We start from the raw sequence: 25198 nt of genomic DNA, 5'->3' as shown, positions 1-25198 counted from the left end.
CTTTTAATGTAGTTTCCCAATCTATGACAGCCAACTTGTCCCTCATACCTTCGAAGTTTTCTTTGTTTATATTTAAGACCCTAGTTTCAGACATCACTTTCAAACTTAATGTAAAATTCTTCATATTATGGTCACTCTTCCTTAAAGGCTCCTTTACAATGAGATTATTATTTAACCCTTTCTCATTGCACAATACTAGATCTAAAATAGTCCATTCTCTAGTTGGTACCTCAACATACATTCTAGAAAACCATCTTGTATAAATTCCATGAATTCGTCCTGCACAGCATTAGTGCTAATTAGATTTACCCAGTCTACGTGTAGATTGAAGTCCACCATGATTACTGTATTACCCTTGTTACATGCACCTCTAATTTCCTGATTTATACCATGCCCTACATTACCACTACTGTTTGGTGGTCCAAAACAACACCTACTGATGTTTGCTGCCCCTTGCTATTTCTTAGCTACACCTAAACTGATACTACATCTTGAACTTTGGATCTCAGATCCTCTCTCACTAATGTACTGATCTCATCCTTTATTAACAGTGCTACCCCACTTCCTTTTCCTTTTTGCCGATCCTTCCTAAATGTCGAACACCGTTATATATTCAGTTCCCACCTTTGGTCACCCTGCAGCCATGACTCCATAATGGCAATTAGATCATTTTTCATTTTTTTTATTCATTCATCGGATGTGGGCATCACTGGCTAGGACAGCATATCTTGCCCATCCCTAAATGCCCTTGAGAAGGTGGTGGTGAGCTGCCTTCTTGAACCGCTGCAGTCCATGTGGGGTAGGTACACCCACAGTGCTGTTAGGAAGGGAGTTCCAGGATTTTGACCCAGCGACAGTGAAGGAACGGCAATATAGTTCCAAGTCAGGATGGTGTGTGACTTGGAGGGGAACTTGCAGCTGGTGGTGTTCCCATGCAACTGCTGCCTCCGTCCTTCTAGGTGATAGAGGTCGTGGGTTTGGAAGGTGCTGTCTAAGGAGGCTTGGTGCATTGCTGCTGTGCATCTTGTAGATGGTACACACTGCTGCCACTTTGCGTCGGTGGTGGAGGGAGTGAATGTTTGTGGATGGGCTGCTGATCAAGCCGGCTGCTTTGTCCTGGATGGTGTCGAGTGTTGTTGGAGCTGCACTCATCCAGGCAAGTGGAGAGTATTCCATCACACTCCTGACTTGTGCCTTGTAGATGGTGGACAGGCTTTGGGGAGTCAGGAGGTGAGTTACTCGCCTCAGGATTCCTAGCCTCTGATGTGTTCTTAGCCACGGTATTTATATGGTGACCCCAGTTCAGTTTCTGGTCAATGGTAACCTCAGTATGTTGATAGTGGGGGATTCAGCGATGGTAATGCCATTGAATGTCAGGGGGAGATGGTTAGATTCTCTCTTGTTGGAGCTGGTCATTGCCTGGCACTTGTGTGGCATGAATGTTACGTGCCACTTGTCAGCCCAAGCCTGGATATTGTCCAGGTCTTGTTGCATGCAGGGACGGACTATTTCAGTATCTGAGGAGTTGTGAATGGTACTGAACATTGTGCAATCATCAGTGAAATCCCCACTTCTGACCTTACGATAGAGGGAAGGTCATTGATGAAGCAGCTGAAGATGGTTGGGCCTAGGACACTACCCTGAGTAACTCCTGCAGTGATGTCTTGGAGCTGAGATGATTGACCTCCAACAACCACAACCATCTTTCTTTGCGCTTGGTATGACTCCAACCAGCGGAGAGTTTTCCCCCTGATTCCCATTGTCTCCAGTTTTGCTAGGGCTGCTTGATGCCATACTCGGTCAAATGCTGCCTTGATGTCAAGGGCAGTCACTCTTACCTCACTTCTTGAGTTCAGCTCTTTTGTCCATGTTTGAACCAAGGCTGTAATGAGGTCAGGAGCTGAGTGGCCCTGACGGAACCCAAACTGAGTGTCACTGAGCAGGTTGTTGCTAAGCAAGTGCCGCTTGATAGCACTGTTGACTACACCTTCCATCACTTCCTACCTATTTACTTCTATTTGTGCCATCAAATCATTTACCTTGTTGTGAATTCTGCATGCGTTCAAATAGAGTGCTTTTAATTTTGCCTTTTTAACATATTTCTGTATTTTGACCCTGTTTGATGCTGGCCTTTGTTTCCACTGCCTTCTAATTTTGCTTACTACTTTTCTTACTACCATTACCAGCTTTGTTTCTCTCCTGTCTGAAATCCTCTCAGGTTCCCATCCCCCTGCCAAGCTAGTTTAAACCCTCCTGAACAGCACTAGCAAATCTCCCTGCGAGGATATTGGTCCACCTGCCCCAGAGCAAGTCCCAATGCCTCAGAAATCTAAAGCCCTCCCTCCTGCACCATCTCTCCAGCCACGTGTTCATTTGCTCTATCCTCCTATTTCTGTATTCACTAACATGTGGCACTGAGAGTAATCCTGAGATTACTGCCTTTGAAGTCCTGCTTTTTAATCTCTTTCCTAGCTCTCTAAAATCTGCTTTCTAATCCTGATCCCTCTTTCTACTTATGTCATTGGTACCGGTATGGACCACAACCTCTGGCTGTTCACCCTCCCCCATAAGAATGTGCTGCAGCCGCACAGTGACATCCTTGACCCTGGCACCAGGGAGGCAACATGCCATCCTGGAATCATGTCTACGACCACAGAAACGCCTGTCTCTTCCCCTAACTATTGAATCCCCGACCACTATTGCTCTTCCACTCTTCTTCCTACCTCCTATGCAGCTGAGCCAACCGTGGTGCAACCAACATAGCTCTAGCCTCTGAGGAACATCGCCCTCACCAGTTTCCAAAACGGATAACCGGTTAGTGAGCGAGATGGACTCAGGGGACTCCTGCACTACCTGCCTGGTCCTCCTAGACTGTCTGGCAGTCACCCATTCCCTCTCTGCCCACACTCTCTTAAGCTGCGGTGTGACAACCTCTCTAAACATGCTATCCATGTAGTTCTCAGCCTTGCGGATAGGAACATAGGACTTAGGAGCAGGAGTAGGCCATTTGGCCCTTTGAGCCTGCTGCACCATTTGATAAAATCATGGCTGATCTGGTTGTCGTCTCAACTCTACTTTCCTGTCTGCCCCCCATAACCCTTCACTCCCTTGTCTATCAAAAATCGATCTAACTCAGCCTTGAATAAATTCAATGACCCAGCTCCGCTGCTTTCTGCGGAAGAGAATTCCACAGACTAACGACCCTTTGAGAAAATAAATTTCTCCTCATTTCCACGTTAAAAGGGGACCTCTTATTCTTAAGCTGTGTCGCCTAGTTCTAGTCTTCCCAATAGGAGGAAACATCCTCCTGGTATTCACTCTTTTAAGTCCCCTCAGGATCGTATATGTTTCAATAAGATCACCTTTCATTCTTCTAAACTCCAATGGGTATAGGTCCAACCTGTTCAACCTTACTTCATAAGATAAGCTATTCATCTCCGGAATTAGTCGAGTGCACCTTCACTGAACTGCATCTAATGCAATTATATCCTTTTTTAATAAGGCAACCAAATCTGTACACAGTACTCCAGTTGTTTCACCAAGGTCCTGTACAGCTGCAGTAAAACTTCCCCACTTTTCTACTTGATTCACCTTGCAATAAACGCCAAAATTCCATTTACCTTCCGAATCACTTGCTGTACCTGCATACTAACCTTTTGTGATTCATGTACCAGGACACCCAGATCCCTCTGTACCACTGAGTTCTGCAATTTTTCTCCATTTCTTCCTGCCAAAGTGGACAGATGCACGTTTTCCCAAGTTGTACTCCATCTACCAATTTTTTGTCCACTCACTTAACCTATCTATATCTTTTTGTAGATTCTTAACCTCTTCTTGACAACTTACTTTCCTTCCTTTCTTGGTGTCATCGGCAAATTTAGCTACCATATATTCGGTCCCTTCATCCAAGTCATTGATAAAAATTGTAAATAGTTGAGGTGCCAGCACTGATCCCCTGGCACTCCACTAGTTACAACTTTCCAACTAAAAAAGACCTATTTATCCCTACTCTATGCTTCCTGTTAGCAAACCAGTCCTTTATCCTTGCTAATATGTTACACCATGTGCTCTTATCTTGTGTGGTAACCTTTAATGTGGCACTTTATCAAGTGCCTTTTGGAAATCTAAGTACACCATATCTACAGGTTCCCTTTTATCCAACTTGCTTGTTACTTCGAAGAAATCTAATAAATGAGTTAAACATGATTTCCCTTTCACAAAACAATGTTGACTCTGTCTGATCCCATTATGATTTTCTAAGTATCTTGCTATAATCCTCCTTAATAATGGATTCTAGTAATTTCCCTTTGTCAGATGTTAGGGCTAACTGGCCTATAGTATCCTGCTTTCTGTCTCCCTACTTTCTTGAATGATGGTGGTACACTTGCTATTTTTGGATCTGCTGAGACTCTTCCAGAATCTATGGAATTTTGGAAGATTATAACCAAAGCCTTTACTATCTCTGCAGCCACTTATTTTAAGACCATAGTATGTAGGCCATCTAGTCCTGGGGAATTGTCAGCTTTTAGATCTAATAGCTTTCCCAGCACCTTTTCCCTGGTGATGGCGATTGTTTTAAGTTCCTCCCTCCCTTTCACCTCTTGATTTTCAAGTATCTTTGACAGGTTTTTTAAGTCTTCTACAGTGAAAACAGACGCAAAATACCTGTTCAGTGCCTCCGCTATTTCCTTGTTTTCCATTATCAATTCCCCAGACTCTCACTCTGGAGGATCAACTCCAACTTTAGTTACTCTTTTCCTATTTAAATACTTGTATGAACTCTTACTATCTGTTTTTATATTACTAGCTAATTTTCTCTCATGCTCTAATTTCTCCCTCTTAATTTTTTTTGTCATTCTTTGCTTGTTCTCAAAATCTGTCCAATCTTCTGACCTACCACTAATCTTTGCAAATTTGTACAGTTTTTCTTTCAATTTGATACTATCCTTAACTTCTTTATTTAGCCACGGATGATGCATCTTTCTCAAAGAATCTTTCTTTCTCACTGGGATAAATCTTTGCTGAGAGTTACTAAATATCTTCTTAAAAGTCTGCCATTGCATCTCTACTGTCCTTCCTTTTAACCTAGTTTCTCATTCATTTTAACTAGCTCTGCCTTCATACCCTTGAAATTACCTTTATTTAGGCTTAAAACACTGGTATTAGACCCACACTTCTCCCTTTCAAACGGAATTCTATCACGTTATGATCGTTGTCACCTGGAGGTTCCTTTACCATGAGGTTATTGATTAATCCTGTCTCATTGCACATTGCCATGTCTCGAATAGCCTGCTCCCTAGTTGGTTCTAAAACATACTACCCCAATAAATTGTCCTGAATACTCTATGAACTCTTTTCCCAGCTACCTTTGCCAATCTGATTCATCCAATCTACATGTAGATTAAGGTCACCAGTGACTATTGCGGTACCTTTCTTACACGCCCTATTTATTTCTTCCTGCATACTCTGTCCTACAGTGTAGCAACTGTAGCATTGTGAACTGTGAGGAGGATAGTGTAGAACTTCAAAAGGACATAGACAAGTTGGTGGAATGGACAGACAGGTGGCAGATGAAGTTCAATACAGAGAAATCTGAAGTGATTCATTTTGGTAGGAAGAACATGGAGAAACAATATAGAATAAAGGGTGCAATTCTAAAGGGGTTGCAGGAGCAAAGGGACCTAGGTGTATATTTGCATAAGTCATTGAAGGTGACAGGACAGGTTGAGAGAGTGTTTCATAAAGCATACAATATCCTGGGCTTTATTAATAGGGGCATAGAGTACAAGAGCAAGGAAGCTATGTTGAACTTGTATAAGACACTAGTTCGGCCTCAGCTGGAGTATTGCGTCCAATTCTGGGTGCAGCACTTTAGGAAAGACGTGAGGCATTGGAGAGAATACAGAAAAGATTCATGAGAATGGTTCCAGGTATGAGGAATTTCAGATATGAAGATAGATTGGAGAATTAGGACTGTTTTCCTTGGAGAAGGGAAGGCTGAGAGGTGATTTGATAGAGGTATTCAAAATCATGAGGGGTCTGGACAGAGTAGATAGAGAGAAACTGTTCCCACTTGAAAAGGATCGAGAACAAGAGGGCACAGATTTAAAGTATTTGGGAAGAGAAAGAAAAGAGACATGAGGAAAAACTTTTTCACGCAGTGAGTGGTTAAGGTCTGGAATGCGCTGCCTCAGAACGTGGTGGAAGCAGGTTTAATTGAAGCATTCAAAAGGGAATTAGACAGTTATATGAAAAGGAAGAATGTGCAGGGTTACAGGGAGAAGGCAGGGGAATGGAACTGAGGGAGTTGCACTTTCAGAGTGCCGGTGCGGACATGATGGGCCGAATGGCCTCCTTCTACTCTGTAACAATTCTGTGATTCTGTGTTCAGGAGCCTATAAACTACTCCCACAAGTGCCCTCTTGCCTTTCCTATTCCTTATTTTTCCTATTTCTAATCTCTAATGCGCCACAGTGACTCCCGCCATCGCTCGAGTTCTGAAATTTGGAGCTCAAGTTTCTGTAGCTGGTAACACTTCCTGCGCGTGTGGTCATCTAGGTCACAGGAAGCGTCCATGACTTCTCACATGTCACAGGATGCGCATTCCACATGGCTGAGCTGTCCTGCCATGCCTTAACTTTACTTTGCACACTATTTATTCTAAACTGGAGACTAGAAAGTAGAATTACTCATCAGCTATTCACCTTCGCCAATGTCACCTTTTGTTCCTGACGTCACGTTTCAAACTCTGCCTGTGCTTCATGCTCTCCGCCATTTTTTGATGCCCCAAATGCCAACATTTTATCACTGCGGATAGTCAAAGACATGTACCTAGCGAAGTGGAAGTCTCTGTTACAGCCAACGAGAGCTAGACCCATTGCATATAACGATTCACCAAACTGCTGCATGGGAGCATTGATGTTAAAGTGCAGATATAGAAGTTCTGCATGGTCACCACAAGTATTCTATGTTGTTGACACCAGTGGTCCAGTGGTAGCAGAACTACCAGTATACAGTGAACTCCTGATCATGACGATTCACGAGATCAGTAAAGCAGCAATGCTAGATAATCAAAGCAAGTGTAACCCTATTGAGTCTGTTCAAGATCTGCAACAGAAATACTTGGATAGATTTGACACCATGGGCAGTTTTATAGGAGACGCTGTCCTTCATCTGAAAGACGACACAGTTCCCTCTGTAGATTCATCAAGGAAGTACAGTGTCAACATAAAGGACAAGCTAAACACTGAGCTTGACATGATGGAACGATAAGGGATAATTTACCATGTTCAGCAACACACTGATTGGTGTAGCTGTATAAACACTGTAATTGAGAATGACGGTACCATTAGAGCATGTCTGAATCCTAGGACATTGAATCGTGCACTCAATAGATGTCCTCACAGTAGTCACTGTTACACTGGAAATTGTAATGTAGTGGTTATGCTTCTGGATTAGTAATGCAGAGGCCTGGACATGAGTTCAAATTCCACCATGGCAGAATTTGAAATCAGGTTTAAGAAAATCTAAAAATAAATGGCTCATATCAGTAAAAGTAACCATGAAGCTGTTGGAATGTTGTAAAAAGCCAGCTAATTCACCAATGTATTCGAGTGAAGTAAACCTGCCATCTGTACCCATTCTAGCCAATATGCCGCTCCAATCCCACACCAACGTGATTGTCTTTTAACTGCCCCCTGAAATGGCATAGCAAGCCACTCAGTTGTATCAAATTGCTCCAAAGAATACACCACAGGATTGCAGCTGTTCAAGATGTCCCACCTCCAGTCATCTAAGGATGGGCAATAAATACCAGCCTTGTCAGCAATGTATACACCCTGAGAATGAATATAAAAGGATACCCATTGGGCGGCACAGTGGCGCAGTGGTTAGCACTGCAGCCTCACAGCTCCAGCGACCCGGGTTCAGTTCTGGGTACTGCCTGTGCGGAGTTTGCAAGTTCTCCCTGTGTCTGCGTGGGTTTCTGCCGGGTGCTCCGGTTTCCTCCCACAGCCAAAGACTTGCAGGTTGATGGGTAAATTGGCCATTGTAAATTGCCCCTAGTGTAGCTAGCAGGTAGGAGAATGGTGGGGATGTGGTAGAGAATATGGGGTTAATGTAGGATTAGTATAAATGGATGGTTGTTGGTCGGCACAGACTCGGTGGGCCGAAGGGCCTGTTTCAGTGCTGTATCTCTTTCTTTCTTTTGGGCCTCCTTATCTCGAGAGACAATGGATACGCGCCTGGAGGTGGTCAGTGGTTTGTGAAGCAGCGCCTGGAGTGGCTATAAAGGCCAATTCTGGAGTGACAGGCTCTTCCACAGGTGCTGCAGAGAAATTTGTTTGTTGGGGCTGTTGCACAGTTGGCTCTCCCCTTGCGCCTCTGTCTTTTTTCCTGCCAACTACTAAGTCTCTTCGACTCGCCACAATTTAGCCCTGTCTTTATGGCTGCCCGCCAGCTCTGGCGAATGCTGGCAACTGACTCCCACGACTTGTGATCAATGTCACACGATTTCATGTCGCGTTTGCAGACGTCTTTATAACGGAGACATGGACGGCCGGTGGGTCTGATACCAGTGGCGAGCTCGCTGTACAATGTGTCTTTGGGGATCCTGCCATCTTCCATGCAGCTCACATGGCCAAGCCATCTCAAGCGCCGCTGACTCAGTAGTGTGTATAAGCTGGGGGTGTTGGCCGCTTCAAGGACTTCTGTGTTGGAGATATAGTCCTGCCACCTGATGCCAAGTATTCTCCGAAGGCAGCGAAGATGGAATGAATTGAGACGTCGCTCTTGGCTGGCATACGTTGTCCAGGCCTCGCTGCCGTAGAGCAAGGTACTGAGGACACAGGCCTGATACACTCGGACTTTTGTGTTCCGTGTCAGTGCGCCATTTTCCCACACTCTCTTGGCCAGTCTGGACATAGCAGTGGAAGCCTTACCCATGCGCTTGTTGATTTCTGCATCTAGAGACAGGTTACTGGTGATAGTTGAGCCTAGGTAGGTGAACTCTTGAACCACTTCCAGAGCGTGGTCGCCAATATTGATGGATGGAGCATTTCTGACATCCTGCCCCATGATGTTCGTTTTCTTGAGGCTGATGGTTAGGCCAAATTCATTGCAGGCAGACGCAAACCTGTCGATGAGACTCTGCAGGCATTCTTCAGTGTGAGATGTTAAAGCAGCATCGTCAGCAAAGAGGAGTTCTCTGATGAGGACTTTCCGTACTTTGGACTTCGCTCTTAGACGGGCAAGGTTGAACAACCTGCCCCCTGATCTTGTGTGGAGGAAAATTCCTTCTTCAGAGGATTTGAACGCATGTGAAAGCAGCAGGGATCTCTTAATAAATAAAAAAATAAAGAGCTGCCTCTGTGTTCCAAGTTATGTTAAAGTCTGCTTCCATTTGATGGAAAAGCTTTTGTTTTATTTGTTCATGGGATGTAAGTGTTGCTGGCAAGGCAAGCATTTATTGTTTATCCCTAATTGCTCTTGAGAAGATGATGGTGAGCTGCTTTCTTGAACTGCTGCAGTCCATGTGGTGTAGGCCCATTACTATGCTGTTAGGGAGGGAGTTCCAGGATTTTGATTTCGCGACAGTGAAGGAATGGCGATATATTTCCAATTCAGGATGGTGTGTGACTTGGAGGGGAAGTTGCAACTCTCACCTCACCTCAGCTATGTGGCTACCTTGTTCATGAAGCAGGGATGCTCAAGATAGGTCTCTGACATGTTCAGGAAAGGCTGTTTGAGCCGGTAATCTGAGTCCTGATGTCAGATTAGGTGCATGCATAACACATGAGGCACAGTTATACCTGCCTTTCTTGTCGAGCTAAGATGTACTCTTTTGCCTCCTTCAATCTGTGCCATTGGAACCCCGCTAAGACTTTCTATATTGCCTGTCTTAGATGGTGCAAATAAAGTGGCATCTGTAAGCAAAACAAATGTAATAAATGGAATTGGAATGAAATGCTTTGAAATGCAATAACTGATGGCTAGATAGTAACAAAAATTAATGGCACTAATAAAACTGTAGATAAAACAGTTAAGAAGTCACCAAATTTAAAAAGTGAAACTCAGCTTTAAGAGGCCTATTCCTACAGTCCAGGCCATCTGTACATTACTTCACCCACGTAAAATGGGTGAGCAGCACGGTCGTGACAAAGACACAACATCCTAAATTTAAACGAAATCTATATGTATAATGAGGTATGCACCTGTCACCAATGCAACCTTGATGATGGCAGAAGTGTCCACCTTACAAATGTGGAACACAGTAAATCAGACTCAGTAGTCAGCATGCCCAATTTTGTGACCCACCCTCACCCACCAACAATCTCTGCACTGTCAGCAAAACCTCCCAATTCAGTGGTTTTATTTTTTATACATTATTGTTTTCTTCATAACTTGATTGTAATGGACCTTTTAGACCTACTGCAATTTGGTTTTGATTATACCATCTTCTAAAATATTAAATTCTGAAGTATCTTACTTGATGCCTAAATTCAGTCTTTGGCAAACAATAATCCTGCTACTTACAAGCATTATATCAGTGATGATACATTTGTATGGTCCATTGGTGGGAGCACCAAAACATAGGACAAAGCCTCCTAAATAAATATCTCTTTGCCATGTGCCAGTCTATCATATAGTGTACCTTACTGGGTCTTACAAATAATTTAATTGTAATTTTAACATGATTGAGCATTATAACATTTTAGTGGAGTTTACAAATTCAAATACATTGAAGTGTGAGAAATACTCAACCTTATAATTTTTTTCAGTAAGAAAGAAAGCTACTTATGATAAATTTGGTGAGGAGGGGTTGAAAGGAGGCATTCCCATTGAATTCGGTGAAACTGGTGCTTGGACAACTGGATATACTTTTCATGGAAATGCCAACAAAATCTTCAGGGACTTCTTCGGTGGAGATAATCCATTTGCAGGTACTTACATTAGCTTTTAGAAATAACAATGTGAAAAGTGATGTTAACACAGAGATGACATTGTGTGTTATCTACTGGGTCATGTATGCACTTCCCTACACATGCCAACTAGAAATAAATGCCAGTGGGTGGCAGTTTGTAAAAATACATGCTATCAATTGATGCCAGAATGTGACTTATTTCACACAAAGAAAGAACTTGTTTTTATATGGTGCTGTAACAGTCCTGCCTGGTAGCAACTGGGTAGCCTCATACTTTGAAAATAAAGGTATGTTTGTCCAATGTTTCCTCATAACTCAGACCTTGACACTTGTGGCTGCCCCAAGTGCTTGAATGTCTCCATTGTGTCTCAGCAACCAGAACTTCATGCAGTATTCAAGCTTTGGTCTGACCAGAGTGCTGTACAGTTTGATCACAACTTCCCCTGACTTGTTTATAAGAGTAGATTTTCCCATTTCTTGACAGCATTCCTGTGATAGGCTGATAAATTATGAGGACAGATTGTATAAGCTTCCCCTGTATTCCCTTGAGTTTAGAAGGTTGAGGGGTGATCTAATTGACATGTTTAAAATGATAAAGGGGTTTGATAAGGTAGAAACAGATAAACTATTTCCTTTGGTGGTGGATTCTAGAACAAGAGGGCATTATCTTAAAGTTAGAGCTAGGCCATTTACGAGTGAAATCAGTAAGCACTTTTTCACACAAAGTGTAGTGGAAATCTGGAACTCATCACCCAAAAAGCTGTGGAAGCTGGGTCAATTGAAATTTTCAAGACTAAGATCGATAGATTTTAGTTGCATAAAAGGAGTTGAGCTACAAATCAGCCATGATTTAATTGAATGGCTGATCAGGCTCAAGAGGCTGAATGTACCTACATTCCTACAATGTGTACTGACAGCAGGCCAAGACTCAGAATATCTATCCTCTACAGTGTAACTAGAACAAGTAGACAAAATGTTAATATACCCTTTTTCAGGAAATTGCTTCTCAAAGTCTCTTAGCAATCTGTTGGAAACATAGGGCTGAATTTTGAGGTCCTGCCAGAGGTGGGAATGGAGGTGGATGGGGGTGGGGGTTAAAATAACCGTGCCAGCTGGCATACTTTTTTTCCATTCCTGGCGCTGGCGACTTTCACCAGGGCGGGGGTAGGGCGACCCTGCGAACCCGCCAAATCTGGTAGTAACGGTAATTAAGATTGTTAAAGAGCTCATTGCAAGCTAACTGAGGGCCATGTTCCGATTTTGGCAGGGGTGCACATGGTGTCTGGGCAGACCAGGTGTTTAGAGGTGGTAACACAGCGGGGAGCCAGTCATGGCTACACAAACAAATTGGGGAGAATGGGGGAAATCGACCATTGGCACACATCAGCATAGGATCTACCACTGAAGATAGAGCTACCTTAGAGTCATTTATTTATGGGCACAGAAGGAGGCCATTTGGCCCATCAAGTCCATGCCAGCTCTCCACAGAGCAATCCAGTCAGTCCCACTCCCCGCTCGATCCCTGTAGCCCCGCAAATCTATTTCCTTCCAGTGGCCATCCAATTACCTTTTGAAGTCATTGATTGTCTCCACTTCCACCACCCTTGTGCACAGGGGGTTCCAGGTCATTACCACCCGCTGCGTAACAAAAGTTCTTCCCCACATTCCCCCTGCATCTCTTGCCCAAAACCTTCAATCTGTGTCCTCTAGTCCTTGTACCATTAGTTAATGGGAACAGGTTTTTCTTGTCTAACATAATCTTGTACAGTTCTTCTCCTCTCAATCTCCTTTGCTCTAAGGAGAACATCCCGTGCTTTTCCAACCTAACCTTGTAACTAGAATCCTCCATCCCTAGAACCATTCTGGTAAATCTCTTCTACACCCTCTCAAGGACCCTCACATCCTTCCTAAAGTGTGGTGACAAGAACTGGATGCAGTATTCCAGTTGGACCCTAACCAGAACTTTATAAACGTTCAGCATAACTTTCCTGCTTTTGTACTCTGTACCTCTATTTATTTACCTTGAGATGACCGAGAACCAGTTTGAAGGAGACTGCGACTCTCCAGGCAGGTGGTCATAGAAATGTGTGCCCTCATTGCAGAAGACCTTACACCTTGCAGCACTACTCACCATCCCTGCCAGTTGCCATCAAAGTCACTGTGGCCTTGAATTTCTTTGCCTGTGGCTCCTTCCAGTGATTAGCTGCGGACCTTGGTGGCATCACACAAGTGGCTGCATACCACTGGATTTCACAGGTTACCAATGCCTTCTTTACGAAAGCTGGACAGTACATACTATTCATAATAGATGGGGCACAAAGGCACAGAGGATAATGGGTTTTGCTTCCATCACTAAATTCTGCCAGGTGCAGGGCATCATCGATTGCACCCTATTGGCCATCAAGGTACCGAGTGAACAGTCAGTGAGATTCATCAACACTTTCAACGTTCAGCTAGTCTGCGACCACAAGAGCTTCCTGTATGAATGCACTCGCTTACCTGGTAGCTGCCATGACTCCTTCATCCTCTGGTAGTCCAGGGTGCTGCAGCTCTTCATTGCACCCTCCAAACTATGTGGATGGATTCTAGGGGACAAAGGATATCCCTTGAAGAGATGGCTACTCATCCCTTTACATGACCCCGAGACAGAGGCACAGAGGCGCTACAACCGCAGCTATCTGCTCACTAGGACAGCCATTGAGCATGCCATTGGACTTCTGAAGAACTAGTACCAGTGCCTGGACTGGTCGGGTGATGCCCTGCAGTGCACTCCTACAAGGGTTTCGCACATGGTGTGGTCTGCTGTGCTTTCCATAACATGGCCCTCCAAAGAGGTGTGGGCCTTGAATAGTGTGAAGCACTGGATGGACAAAACTCATTGGAGGAGGAGGAGGAGCAGGACGTGGAAAAGGAGGAGGAAGAGGAAGTGGAGGAAGATACAGAACACAAAGGTGGTCCAGCTGCACAGGGAGGTGTGCCCGGGGCTAACACGGGGCGTGAGGGTCTTGTCAGGCTGCCATTAACATCAGGAAGCATCTGATTCAGGCTAATTTCCGCTGAGCCCCTCTGATCCAGGAGGACCGGCAGAGTATGCAACTCATTTTGAGCTGCCTGTGAAGGGCTTAACTCTTACCACCAATGAAGGAAACCGCAGTTGCCCAGAGGTGTCACTATTACCGCTCACGGACTTTTGCTCCCCTTCATCACTGCATCCCTCTTCTCCTGTCCTAAAAGGAGGCTCACATATCTGGCTTCTTTTGTCAATATTTATATGGTGCTCAAAAAGACAAAAAGTGCACAGTTGCAAGGGATAGCCACACTCAGTGCTCTTCCTGACGCGGTGGCCTCCACTCTCGGACACATCTACGTGGTCCTCTCCTTGTGGCCTCAGAGGACGTGGAGGCAGCCTGCTCACTTCTCTCGGCTTGCAGCTGAGATGCATGTGGCAGTCGACCTTGTCAAGGAGTGCCAGTGGGTGCATCTCCAGAGGCTGCTGCACTGGCATCTTTGCAGGGGCAGCATCTGTCACTGTACCCTGCTGCACAGATGGTCTCTCAGTCATACAGGCCAAGGAGGTTGCTGATGATAATGGCACCCCATGAGGGGTAGCACCCTCCTCCTCATCCTCGGTGACAGCCTCAGCCTTTGGAGGGTGCTCCAGGTGGCTGGAGGGGAGCACCAGCTGGAGCACAACTGGCATTCGCTCTGGATATCTGTTAGGCCTTAGCTCCACTAAGGCTACATAGCGTGGCATGCATCCTGTGAAAGTCAGTGCGCAGTTCCTGCATGCGCTCCGTGTGCTGCCGCATATGGCTCTCAGTGAGGTTGGTCACTCTCTCAAAGCCCTAAGCCATTGTGGTGCACATGAACTGGATGTACTCCATTCTCAGCCCATGCCCCTACATAGCCTCAGGGAACTCTGTCATGTGGGAGCACATCTGTTGCTACTGGTCTAGGTAGAGCCTCCTTTCCTGTGACTCCCAAGGCCCTGCATTTGTACCCAGCACGCAGGGCTGAGGCTATCCGCCATCCTCAAGGGGGACTGCCCACAGCTTCCTCTGCTTCAATCACCTCCAAATGCCTCCTCGTGACGTGCTCATCACCCAGTGCCACACTTTCTGTGCTGGTGGAGGGTGCGCTTATAAGATGTGATGGTGCTTGATCCGAGCATTGCTCTGGCTGCGCTTGTCCAGGTGAAGATGAAGGAGTTGGTCGTATCACCTCGATGTCAGCACCTGTGGGAGACACAAGAAGAGATCATGAGAGCTAGCCATGGAGAGCAGAAGGCTCTGCAGTGCTGACGCTTCCCAATGCAGCACAGTTTTCGGCATGCTGTTAGACAGGCTGGAGTGCAATGCACCCCCTTAATGTACGCATAACAGTCTCTAATCACCATCTTCACCATGATGCCCATCTCGCCTTGCCTGACTTCCTCGTGGTCAGTGACCCTGGCAATCTGCAAGGCTTCCTCTTCCATTCTGGAGATGATGTGCTGGTATGGAACCCCTCCACCCTTCTGGACCCTCTTGTGGGCATTATGTGCCTGTTTCTCCTGCTTCGGCAAAAAAAGAGAGCGATCAGGCACTGCTGCCTCTACAGCCAACGCCAGAGGCTCATTGACATAAGGGTGCAGCTCTAACAACACTCAAGAAGCTCAACACCATCCAGGACAAAGCAGCGTGCTTGATTGGCACCCCATCCACAAACATTCACGCCCTCCACCACTGATGCACAAGGAAGCAGTGTGTACCATCTATAAGATGCACTGCAGCAACGCACCAAAGGCCCTTCGACAGCACCTTCCAAACCCGCGACCTCTACCATCTAGAAGGATGGAGGCAGCAGATGCATGGGAACACTGCCATCTGCAAGTTCCCCTCCAAGCCACACACCATCCTGATTTGGAACTATATCGTCGTTTCTTCACTGTCACTGGCTCAAAATCCTGAAACTCCCTCCCTAACAGCACTGTAGATGTACCTACACCACATGGATTGCAGCGGTTCATGAAGACAGCTCACCACCAGTTACTTCAGGGCATTTAGGGATGGGCAATAAATGCTGGCCTAGCCAGCGATGCCCACATCCCAGAAACGAATACAAAAAAAGAGCTGCATGTATCAATGCTGGCATGTATCAGTGCTGGCAGGTTCTCAGCAGCAATAGGGCTCTAAGCTATGCTGAGGGACAGCAAGTAACCTGGCACACACTCCTGTCATGTTCAGAAGCAGCATGTACCCTCAGGCTCTTCAGGCTGGTGTGTCTGTTGGAGGTTATATACCTCGAAGCTTGTCCTGAGTCCCTGTTGCACTCACATTGCCAGAGTGTGTATGGCCATTGAACCTCCTGCACTGGAACCAATTTCTGCAGGCTACACTCCATCTGCTCACAGTGTCAGTGGCCTACATCCAGGCTTGCTTGGTCTGGGAAGGCGGTCTCCTCCCGCCATCCTTCAAGAAGAGGACCCCCCTCCTCTCCCACCCTCCCTCTAGGAGGACCTCCAGGTCAGCATCCGCAAAATGAGGGGCTGTCCTGCCCCGGGTTCCAGACCTCTGCCTCTCCTGAGACATCTTTCTTCCAGCAAGTAATGCAGTGAAACGGCAGCTGGTCTGTTTAAATCAAGCCTGCGCTCTTTCAGTACCCCCTCCATTCCAGCCCTCGCGGCTGCTAATTGGTTGCCCAACCTGTCCTCTAGTGTGAAAATTGGAGGCTGTGCCTGCTTCAACTCTGCGGGTAGGATTGGGACCCGGAAACAGTCCTGACATCTATTTCCCGCCTTCCAGAAGAAAAATCCTGCCTGTAGACTGTCCTGGTATATTACATGAAATGATTTCTTGAGTTCTTATACTCATCTTATCCAAAAGAGGCTCGTGAATAGAAGACTGAATAGTTGGTGAGGTTTCCTAGACAAGAAGATTATTTTCTCTTTTGAAGATCTTTGGAGCATTGTACAATAAAAAATGTTAAATTTTAACCTAGACAATGTGTTAATCATTAAAAGTTGTTGACTTCCTCAAAAGCTCTTCCCTTGCCCTCAAGAGACTGGTCAGGGCTATAAATTACAACACTCTTCTGTCAAACTATGTATATTAATATTTCAAACCAGCTGCATCACTATTCAAAATAACTATATTAATTGCTTTCTGAAGACAAGATTTTATTCTGTTACTAGCAGGTTGATCATCGTCTGTCTTCCATTTGAAACTTAGGAGAGAGCAACTTCCATTTTGAACTTAGCTATTTTAAATTGTATAAATGAGTGCCAGCCATGGCTCAGTTGGTAGCACTCTCACCTTTGAGTCAGAAGATTATGGGTTTATGTCCCACTTGATGTTCATTGTAAAATTTGCAGCCAAGCAGCAAGTTGGAAGTTGCCATGTAGGCCGAGCACAAGTTTGCCCCTTTAAGTTACTGCGCATGTGCGGCCGCGCAATAAAATGTAAAGGTCCTCGCACTTAAATGAATAGATTGCACACAACAAAAACAATTAGAGGGGACTTTGGTCCAACTCCAGGACTTGAGCACAAAAATCAAGGCTGACACTCCAGTGTCCTATTGAGGGGAGTTCAGCACTGTTGATGGTGCTCTCTTTCAGATGAGACATTAAACTGAGGCCCCGTCCACCCTGTCAGGTGGGTGTAAAATATCCCATGGCATTATTTTGAAGAAGAGTAGGGGAGTTATTCCTGGTGTTCTGGACAATATCTATCCCTCAATCAACATCATAAAAACATTATCTGGTCATTATCGCATTGCTGTTTGTGGGGGTTTGCTGTTTGCAAATTAGCTGCTGTGTTTCCTACATTACAACAGTGACTATACTTTAGAAGTACTTCATTGGCTGTAAAGCGCTATGGGACATCATCCGGTCGTGAAAGGTGCTTTATAAATACAAGTTTTTCGTGAAAATATAGATGTAAAATTTCTACCATACTTGTCTGCTGTTGTAAAAGTAAACATTGATATCAGTTATAGAATGCATTACTTCACTTATCTTTCACTTCCTGGTTAACAAGGCATGGTTCCACAAGTGACTTTGACTCTGCTGCCTTAGTCAAATCATGGCTATTCCTGACCAAGTCTGGGTATTGCATGACTATTCAACCAAGGATTCCTCACAGCTGAGAAAACACTCCTGACTTTACTGAGCATCAACTTGGATTTCCTGCAGGAATTTCTGAGCAAAGCAGAAATCATGGCTTATTTCCTTTCTTACCGCCCCAATGCTGGTGACGCAATAGCAAATTGCGGCACTCTTATGCAGCAGCCTTAGCTGAAATTGAGATTGTTTATGTCACAGCTCCAGCGACCCGGGTTCAATTCCGGGTACTGCTTGTGTGGAGTTTGCAAGTTCTCCCTGTGTCTGCGTGGGTTTCCTCCGGGTGCTCCAGTTTCCTCCCACATGCCAAAGACTTGCAGGTTGATAGGTAAATTGGCCATTAGCAATTGCCCCTAGTATAGGTAGGTGGTAGGGAAAATATAGGGATAGGTGGGGACGTGGTAGGAATATGGAATTAGTGTAAATGGGTGGTTGATGGTCGGCACAGACTCGGTGGGCCGAAGGGCCTGTTTCAGTGCTTTATCTCTAAAACTAAAACCCAAGTGGGCAGGTGAACCTCAGTTTAATATCTAATTCATAACATAGCCCTCTGAATTTGCACCACTCCCTCAGATATGTCAGCCTGGATTATGTGGTCAAGTCTCTAGAGTGGGGCTTGAACTTATGACCTTCTGACTCAGAGGCGAGAATGCTACCACTGAGCCAAGGTTGTCATCCTAGGTGTATTTTTATTCCTGCTGCATGTATTTTTAAATTAAAGGCAGTACTTTTAATTTACGCTAGTAATTTGCCTGTGCTGTTGTTCACAGACATTTGTTGAAGTTTTTTATTGGCAAATTGGTGCCTTGGATGGGAGAAGCACTTCAGAAACTGACTTCATGGAGCCATCTAGTAGCCAAAGGCTGCAACTACATTGTGACAGTTAAAATAGCAAAACTAAATAGGAAATGTTGACATGGCAATTTACAATGGTAAATGGATACTGTTAGATAATCATGCACGGTGTCCTGAAATATCATTTGGGTCAGACCTGTCAAATCGGACACAACAATACATATTTTAAAAATTGTTTTAGCCTTTATTCATGACAGATTTCGTGTATCCCAGCAAAGCATGAAACGTTCACCATAGCAGTAAAAGAACATTAGAGTTAATTATGAGGTAACCTTATCTTAAGGATGCTGTAGTTATCCTGGGACACGGCCCTCTCTGTTATCCCTGTTCTTATCACTATTATTGACACTCAGCATCCTGCTCCAGCAACGACTTCACTTGTCTTCCAGGCTTTACCGAAACTTCATCACATGAAAAAGTAAGTCTTATTTAAGGAACTACTCTTTTTTGCTGAATTAGTACTCTGGAATGCAATTGAAATTTATATTAGTAAATAAAAATTATCATATCAAACAGCACATACATCCCACAATCAACTATTGTTCAACCACATGGATCTGCTAGCCAAAAATCTGATCATTATTCATTTTTAAGAATCTATCACCTTCCAAGTCTGCCTACCTCATTCTTTATTCAATATTTCATTACAAAGGCATACCTTATTTGTTTTTTCACCATCAACATTCATATCATCTAACCACAAATTTCACTTCATTATTCATTCAGTTACTCAGTAAACCATCTGTTTAAACTATTTTGTTACATACAACTGCAAAACATTAATTATACACTAGTTAGTTATTTTAACACATCGGGCCAGATTTTGCTGGAGTGCGGCATCTCAAGATGTGTCCCATCAGTTAGACATACATTTCCACATTCAGGTTTTTAAAAATTGCTGAGAAAATTGCTAGAAGTGCGAGCATATAATGCAACAGTGAGGGCACCAGAGTATCTGTGACCTTGGTGCACAACGGGACAAGCTGTAGCTCTTTAACCAATGAGATTTCAGGATTGAGAAATAAACTGAGAAGTATGGTAAAATAGTAATGGTCAGGTACAGAAAGATAAATAAAGAGAGGGAGAAGTAGATTGGATTGAGAGAGAGAAAAGAGAAAGGAAAAATAAGATTTAAAAAAAATCTCCTGAAACAATTCACAACCTGAAAGGATGAGACCTTACTTTCTGGGCAAGATGGGTTAATTATCATGTTGTTAAAAGGGTACTTACAGTATTAATTACTAGACTTGCATTTCTGTGGCGAGTTTAATGGGCAATTAATGTGAAAATCTTACAACCATGGAGATATTAAGAGATGGAGCTAACGGCAGATTGGCCTGCAACTTGTGATTTGCAATTCGCAAGCTATCTCTTCCTTGCCACAAGTTGATGGTTGAATTGCAGATTAATAACAGCAGGAACTGTTCAGACAGCGCTATTTTTCAGCAAAATCTGACTCAGTGTTTAGTTTAGTTTAGAGATACAGCACTGAAACAGGCCCTTCGGCCCACCGAGTCTGTGCCGACCATCAACCACCCATTTATATTAATCCTACACTAATTCCATATTCCTACCACATCCCCACCTATCTCTATATTTCTGTACCACCTACCTATACTAGGGGCAATTTATAATGGCCAATTTACCTATCAACCTGCAAGTCTTTGGCATGTGGGAGGAAACCGGAGCACCCAGAGGAAACCCACGCAGACACAGGGAGAACTTGCAAACTCCACACAGGCAGTACCCCGAATCGAACCCGGGTCGCTGGAGCTGTGAGGCTGCGGTGCTAAGCACTGCGCCACTGTGCCGCCGTGTGTCTTAAGGATTAGATTATCATGTTTGACAAATGAAATTCAAAATTTACATTTGTACAAAATGAAGTCTAGAAATGCTAAACTAGCAGATTCCCTCATCAATCATGTCAACTCATGGATTTCTCCTGCTACACTGGTTACCCCTTTTCATACTGGTTTACCATAGTCTCTGAGAACTTTATGAGTGCATTACAAGAGACAAAAGACAATTCAGTCAATACATTTAGTCATGTTCTTGTGAAATATGTAATTTAATCGTTTTACATTTTATTTAAACCTTAATTTGGAACATTCGAAAATACAGTGAAAAACAAAGCATTTTGAGCAATTAATGGAAACCCAGTGGCCAGACTGTACAACCACAAGATGATAAACTATCACTACAAAATAGCAGCAATCATGTATTACACAGTGACAGCTTTAACATTAAAAAGTCCTATCACAGTGCCACGTATGGCATTAATACGTATCACACATAGAACATAAGAAATAGGAGCAGGAGTAGGTCATTTGGCCCCTCAGGCCTGCCCCACCATTCAGTAAGGTCATGGCTGTTCTGCCCCAGACCTCAAATCCTCTTTCATGCAGCTCCTCATAGCCCTCAACTCCCTGATATTTCAAAAATCTCTTTAAATACTTACAATGATCTAGCCTCCACAACTGTCTGGGCATTTCAAATATTCACTACCCTCTGAGAGAAGAAATTCCTTCGCATCTCAGTTTTAAATGAGTGTCCCCTTATTCTGTAACTATGTTCCCTAGTTCGAGATTCCCCCACTAGTGGAAACATCTTCTCAACATCTACCCTGTCAAGCCCCCTCAGAATCTTGTACATTTCAATAAGATCACCCCTCATTCTTCTAACTCTAATGAATAAAGGCCTAACCTGTTTAGCCGTTCTTGATAAGTCAACCCCTTCATCCCAGGAATCAGCCTAGTGAACCTCTTTTGAACTGCCTCCAATGCCAGTATATCCTTTCTTAAATACGGGAACCAAAACTGTACACAGTACTCCAGGTGCAGCCTCACCAACACCCTGTACAGTTGTAACAAGACTTCCCTATTTTTAAACTCCAGCCCCCTAGCAATAAATGCCAAAATTCCATTTGCCTTCTTAATTATTTGCTGCACCTGCATGCTAACCTTTTGTGTTTCATGCAGAAGAACAGCCAGATCCTTCTGTGCTGCACTTTTTTGAAGTCTCTCTCCCTTTAAATAATAGTCTGCCTTTTGATTCTTCCTACCAAAGTGCATGACCTCACACTTTCCTACATTAAACTCCATCTGCCACGTTTTTGCCCACTCACTCAACCTATCTATATCCCCTCGCAGATTCCTTATGTCCTCATCACAACCTGCCCTCCCACCTATTTTTGTATCATCAGCAATTTTGGATTTATCACACTCTGCCCCCTCCTCCAAGTCATTAATATAGATAGTAAATAATTGAGACTGATCCTTGTGGCACTCCACTAGTTACGTCTTTCCAACCTGAAAAAGACCCATTAATCCCAACTCTCTGCCTTCTGTGAGTTAACCAATCCTCAATCCATGCTAAGGGCGGCACAGTGGCGCAGTGGTTAGCACTGCAGCCTCACAGCTCCAGGGACCCGGGTTCGATTCTGGGTACTGCCTGTGTGGAGTTTGCAAGTTCTCCCTGTGTCTGCGTGGGTTTTCTCCGGGTGCTCCGGTTTCCTGCCAAAAGACTTGCAGGTTGATAGGTAAATTGGCCATTATAAATTGTCACTAGTATAGGTAGGTGGTAGGGAAATATAGGGACAGGTGGGGATGTTTGGTAGGAATATGGGATTAGTGTAGGATTAGTATAAATGGGTGGTTGATGGTCGGCACAGACTCGGTGGGCCGAAGGGCCTGTTTCAGTGCTGTATATCTAATCTAATACATTACCCCCAATACTGTGAGCTCATATCTTGTACAATAATCTTTTATGTGGAATCTTATCGAATGCCTTCTGGAAATCTAAATACACTACATCTGTCGGTTCCCCTTTATCAACTCTGCTTGTTATATCCTCAAAGAACTTCAGCAAATTTGTCAAACATGATTTCCCTTTCATAAAACCATGTTGACTATGATTGGGTTAAGCTTTTCTAAATTTCTTCCTTAATAATGGACTGTAGCATTTTCCCAACGACCGATGTTAGTCTGACTGGCTTATAGTTTCTTGCTTTTTGTCTCCCTCCCTTCTTGAACAGGGGTGTCACATTAGCGGTTTTCCAATCGGTTGGGACCCTCCCGGAATCCAGTGAGTTCTGGAATATTTCGACCAATGCTTTCATTATCTCTGCAGTCACTTCATTTAAAATCCTTGGATGTAGGCCATCAGGTCCTGACGATTTGTCTGCCTTTAGTCCCATTAGTTTGTCAAATACTTTGTCCCTCGTGATAGAGACTGTTACAAGATCATTCCTCCCATTAGCTCCTTGCTAATCTGACATCTGTGGGATGTTTCTAGTGACCTCCACCGTGAAGACTGATGCAAAATATTGATTTAAATTATCTGCCATTTCCCTGTTCCCTGTTATCAATTGTCCAGTCGCATCCTCCAAAGGTCCCGCGCTCACTTTAGCTACTGTCTTTCTTTTTATGTACCCATATTCTCTTGCTGTTTGTTTTTATATTTCTTGCCAATTTACTTTCATAATCAATTTTCTCCCTCTTTATTAGCTTTTTAGTCATCCGCTGCTGGTTCCTAAAAAAATTCCCAATGCTCTGACCTACCACTAGTTTTCGCCACTTTGTATGCCTCAGTTTTTGATTGGATCTTCTCCTTGATCGCCTTTGTTAACCAAGCGTGGTTCATCCTTCTCATCGAGTCCTTCTTTTTGACCGAGATAAATTTTTGCTGAGCGTTATGAAATACCTGCTTAAACGTCTGCCACTGCTCATTCACTGACCTTCCCCTTAGTCTATTTTCCCAGCCCACTTTAGACAACTCTTTCTTCATACCTCTGGAGTGCAGGTTAGTGGTGAGGCTGATTGTTACCAGAAAATAAAAGGAAGGGACAGAACGTGTGAACATCATATTGCACCAAGGAATCGTACAAGAGTAGGGAAATTTAATAATAGAACAAACTTAAAGGCTTTGTATCTGAATGCACAAAGCATTCGGAATAAAATAAATGAGTTAACAGCGCAAATAGAGACAAATGGGTATGCTTTAGTGGCGATTACTGAGACGTGGTTGCAGGGAAACCAGGTTTGGGAATTGAATATCCAAGGGTACTCAGTATTTCGGAAGGATAGACAGGAAGGAAAAGGAGGTGGTGTAGCTTTGTTAGTGAAGGAAGAGATCAGTGCTGTAGTGAGAAATGATATAGGCACCGGAGATCAAGGTGTAGAATCAGTCTGGGTAGAAATAAGAAATAGCAAGGGAAAGAAGTCACCGGTGGGAGTAATCTATAGGTCCCCAAACAGTAGTTCCGCAGTGGGGCACAGTATAAAGCAGGAAATACTGGGGGTTTGTAAGAAAGGTACAGCAATAATCATGGGTGATTTTAATATGCATATAGACTGGATTAGTCAAATTGGCAAGGGTAGCCTTGAGGGAGAGTTCATTGAATGTATTAGAGATTGGTTTTTGGAGCAATATGTTGTGGAACCAAACAGGGAGCAGGCTATTCTAGATTTGGTGTTGTGAAATGAGTTGGGATTAATAAATGATCTCATTGTTAAGGATCCTCTAGGGAAAAGTGGTCATAGTATGCTAGAATTTCAAATTCAGTTTGAGGGCTAGAAGCTGGAGTCCCACACGAGCGTTCTGGAGTTAAACAAAGGTAATTATATAGGCATGATGACAGATTTGGCCCTAGTCGACTGGGCAGGAAGACTACAAGGTAGGACAGTTGATGAACAGTGGCAGATGTTTAAGGAGATATTCAATTTATCCCAACTAAAATATATTCCAGAGAGGAAGAAAGATTCTAGGAGGGGAAAATACATCCATGGCTAAGCAAGGAAGTTAAGGATAACATAAAGACAAAAACTAAGGCATACCATATTGCAAAGGCCAGTGGCAGGCTGGAAGATTGGGAAACTTTTAAAGATCAACAAAGGGTTACTAAAAAAGTAATAAAAAGAGCAAAGGTAAATTATTAAAGAAAACTAGCGCAAAATATAAAAACAGAAAGTAAAAGCTTCTATAAGTATAGAAAAGGGAAGAGAGTAGCTAAAGTGAATGTTGGTCCGTTGGAGGATGAGACTGGGGAGTTAATAGAAGGGAACACAGAAATGGCAGAGTCACCAAATCAGTATTTTGCTTCAGTTTTCACAGTGGAGGACACTAGTACCATCCCAATAGTACCAGGTAATGCAGAGGTTATAGAAAGGGAGGAACTTAGAACAATCATCATCACCAGGGAAAAAGTACTGAGCAAACTATTGGGGTTGAAGGCAGACAAGTCCCCAGGGCCTGATGGCCTACATCCTAAGGTCTTAAAGGAAGTGGCAGTGGAGATAGTGGACCCATTGGTTATAATATTCCAA

The 25198-nt window shown here is 43.9% G+C and overlaps 1 protein-coding gene across 2 annotated transcripts in view; it reads left to right on the top strand.

Annotated features, from left to right (window-relative positions):
* The window catches only part of dnajb13 (DnaJ heat shock protein family (Hsp40) member B13), a 73003-nt gene that overhangs the window by 7413 nt on the left and 40392 nt on the right, over nt 1–25198 (top strand). For both annotated transcript variants that reach the window (XM_068033368.1, XM_068033369.1), the window contains exon 3: nt 10779–10940. In XM_068033368.1, coding sequence (XP_067889469.1) covers nt 10779–10940 — 162 coding nt within the window. The remainder of the gene's footprint in view (nt 1–10778; nt 10941–25198) is intronic.

This window comes from Heterodontus francisci, chromosome 6 (genome assembly GCF_036365525.1).
Source record: "Heterodontus francisci isolate sHetFra1 chromosome 6, sHetFra1.hap1, whole genome shotgun sequence".
NCBI lineage: Eukaryota > Metazoa > Chordata > Chondrichthyes > Heterodontiformes > Heterodontidae > Heterodontus > Heterodontus francisci.
Note: the sequence above shows the minus strand (reverse complement) of the source record. Positions and strands in the feature narration are given on the sequence as shown.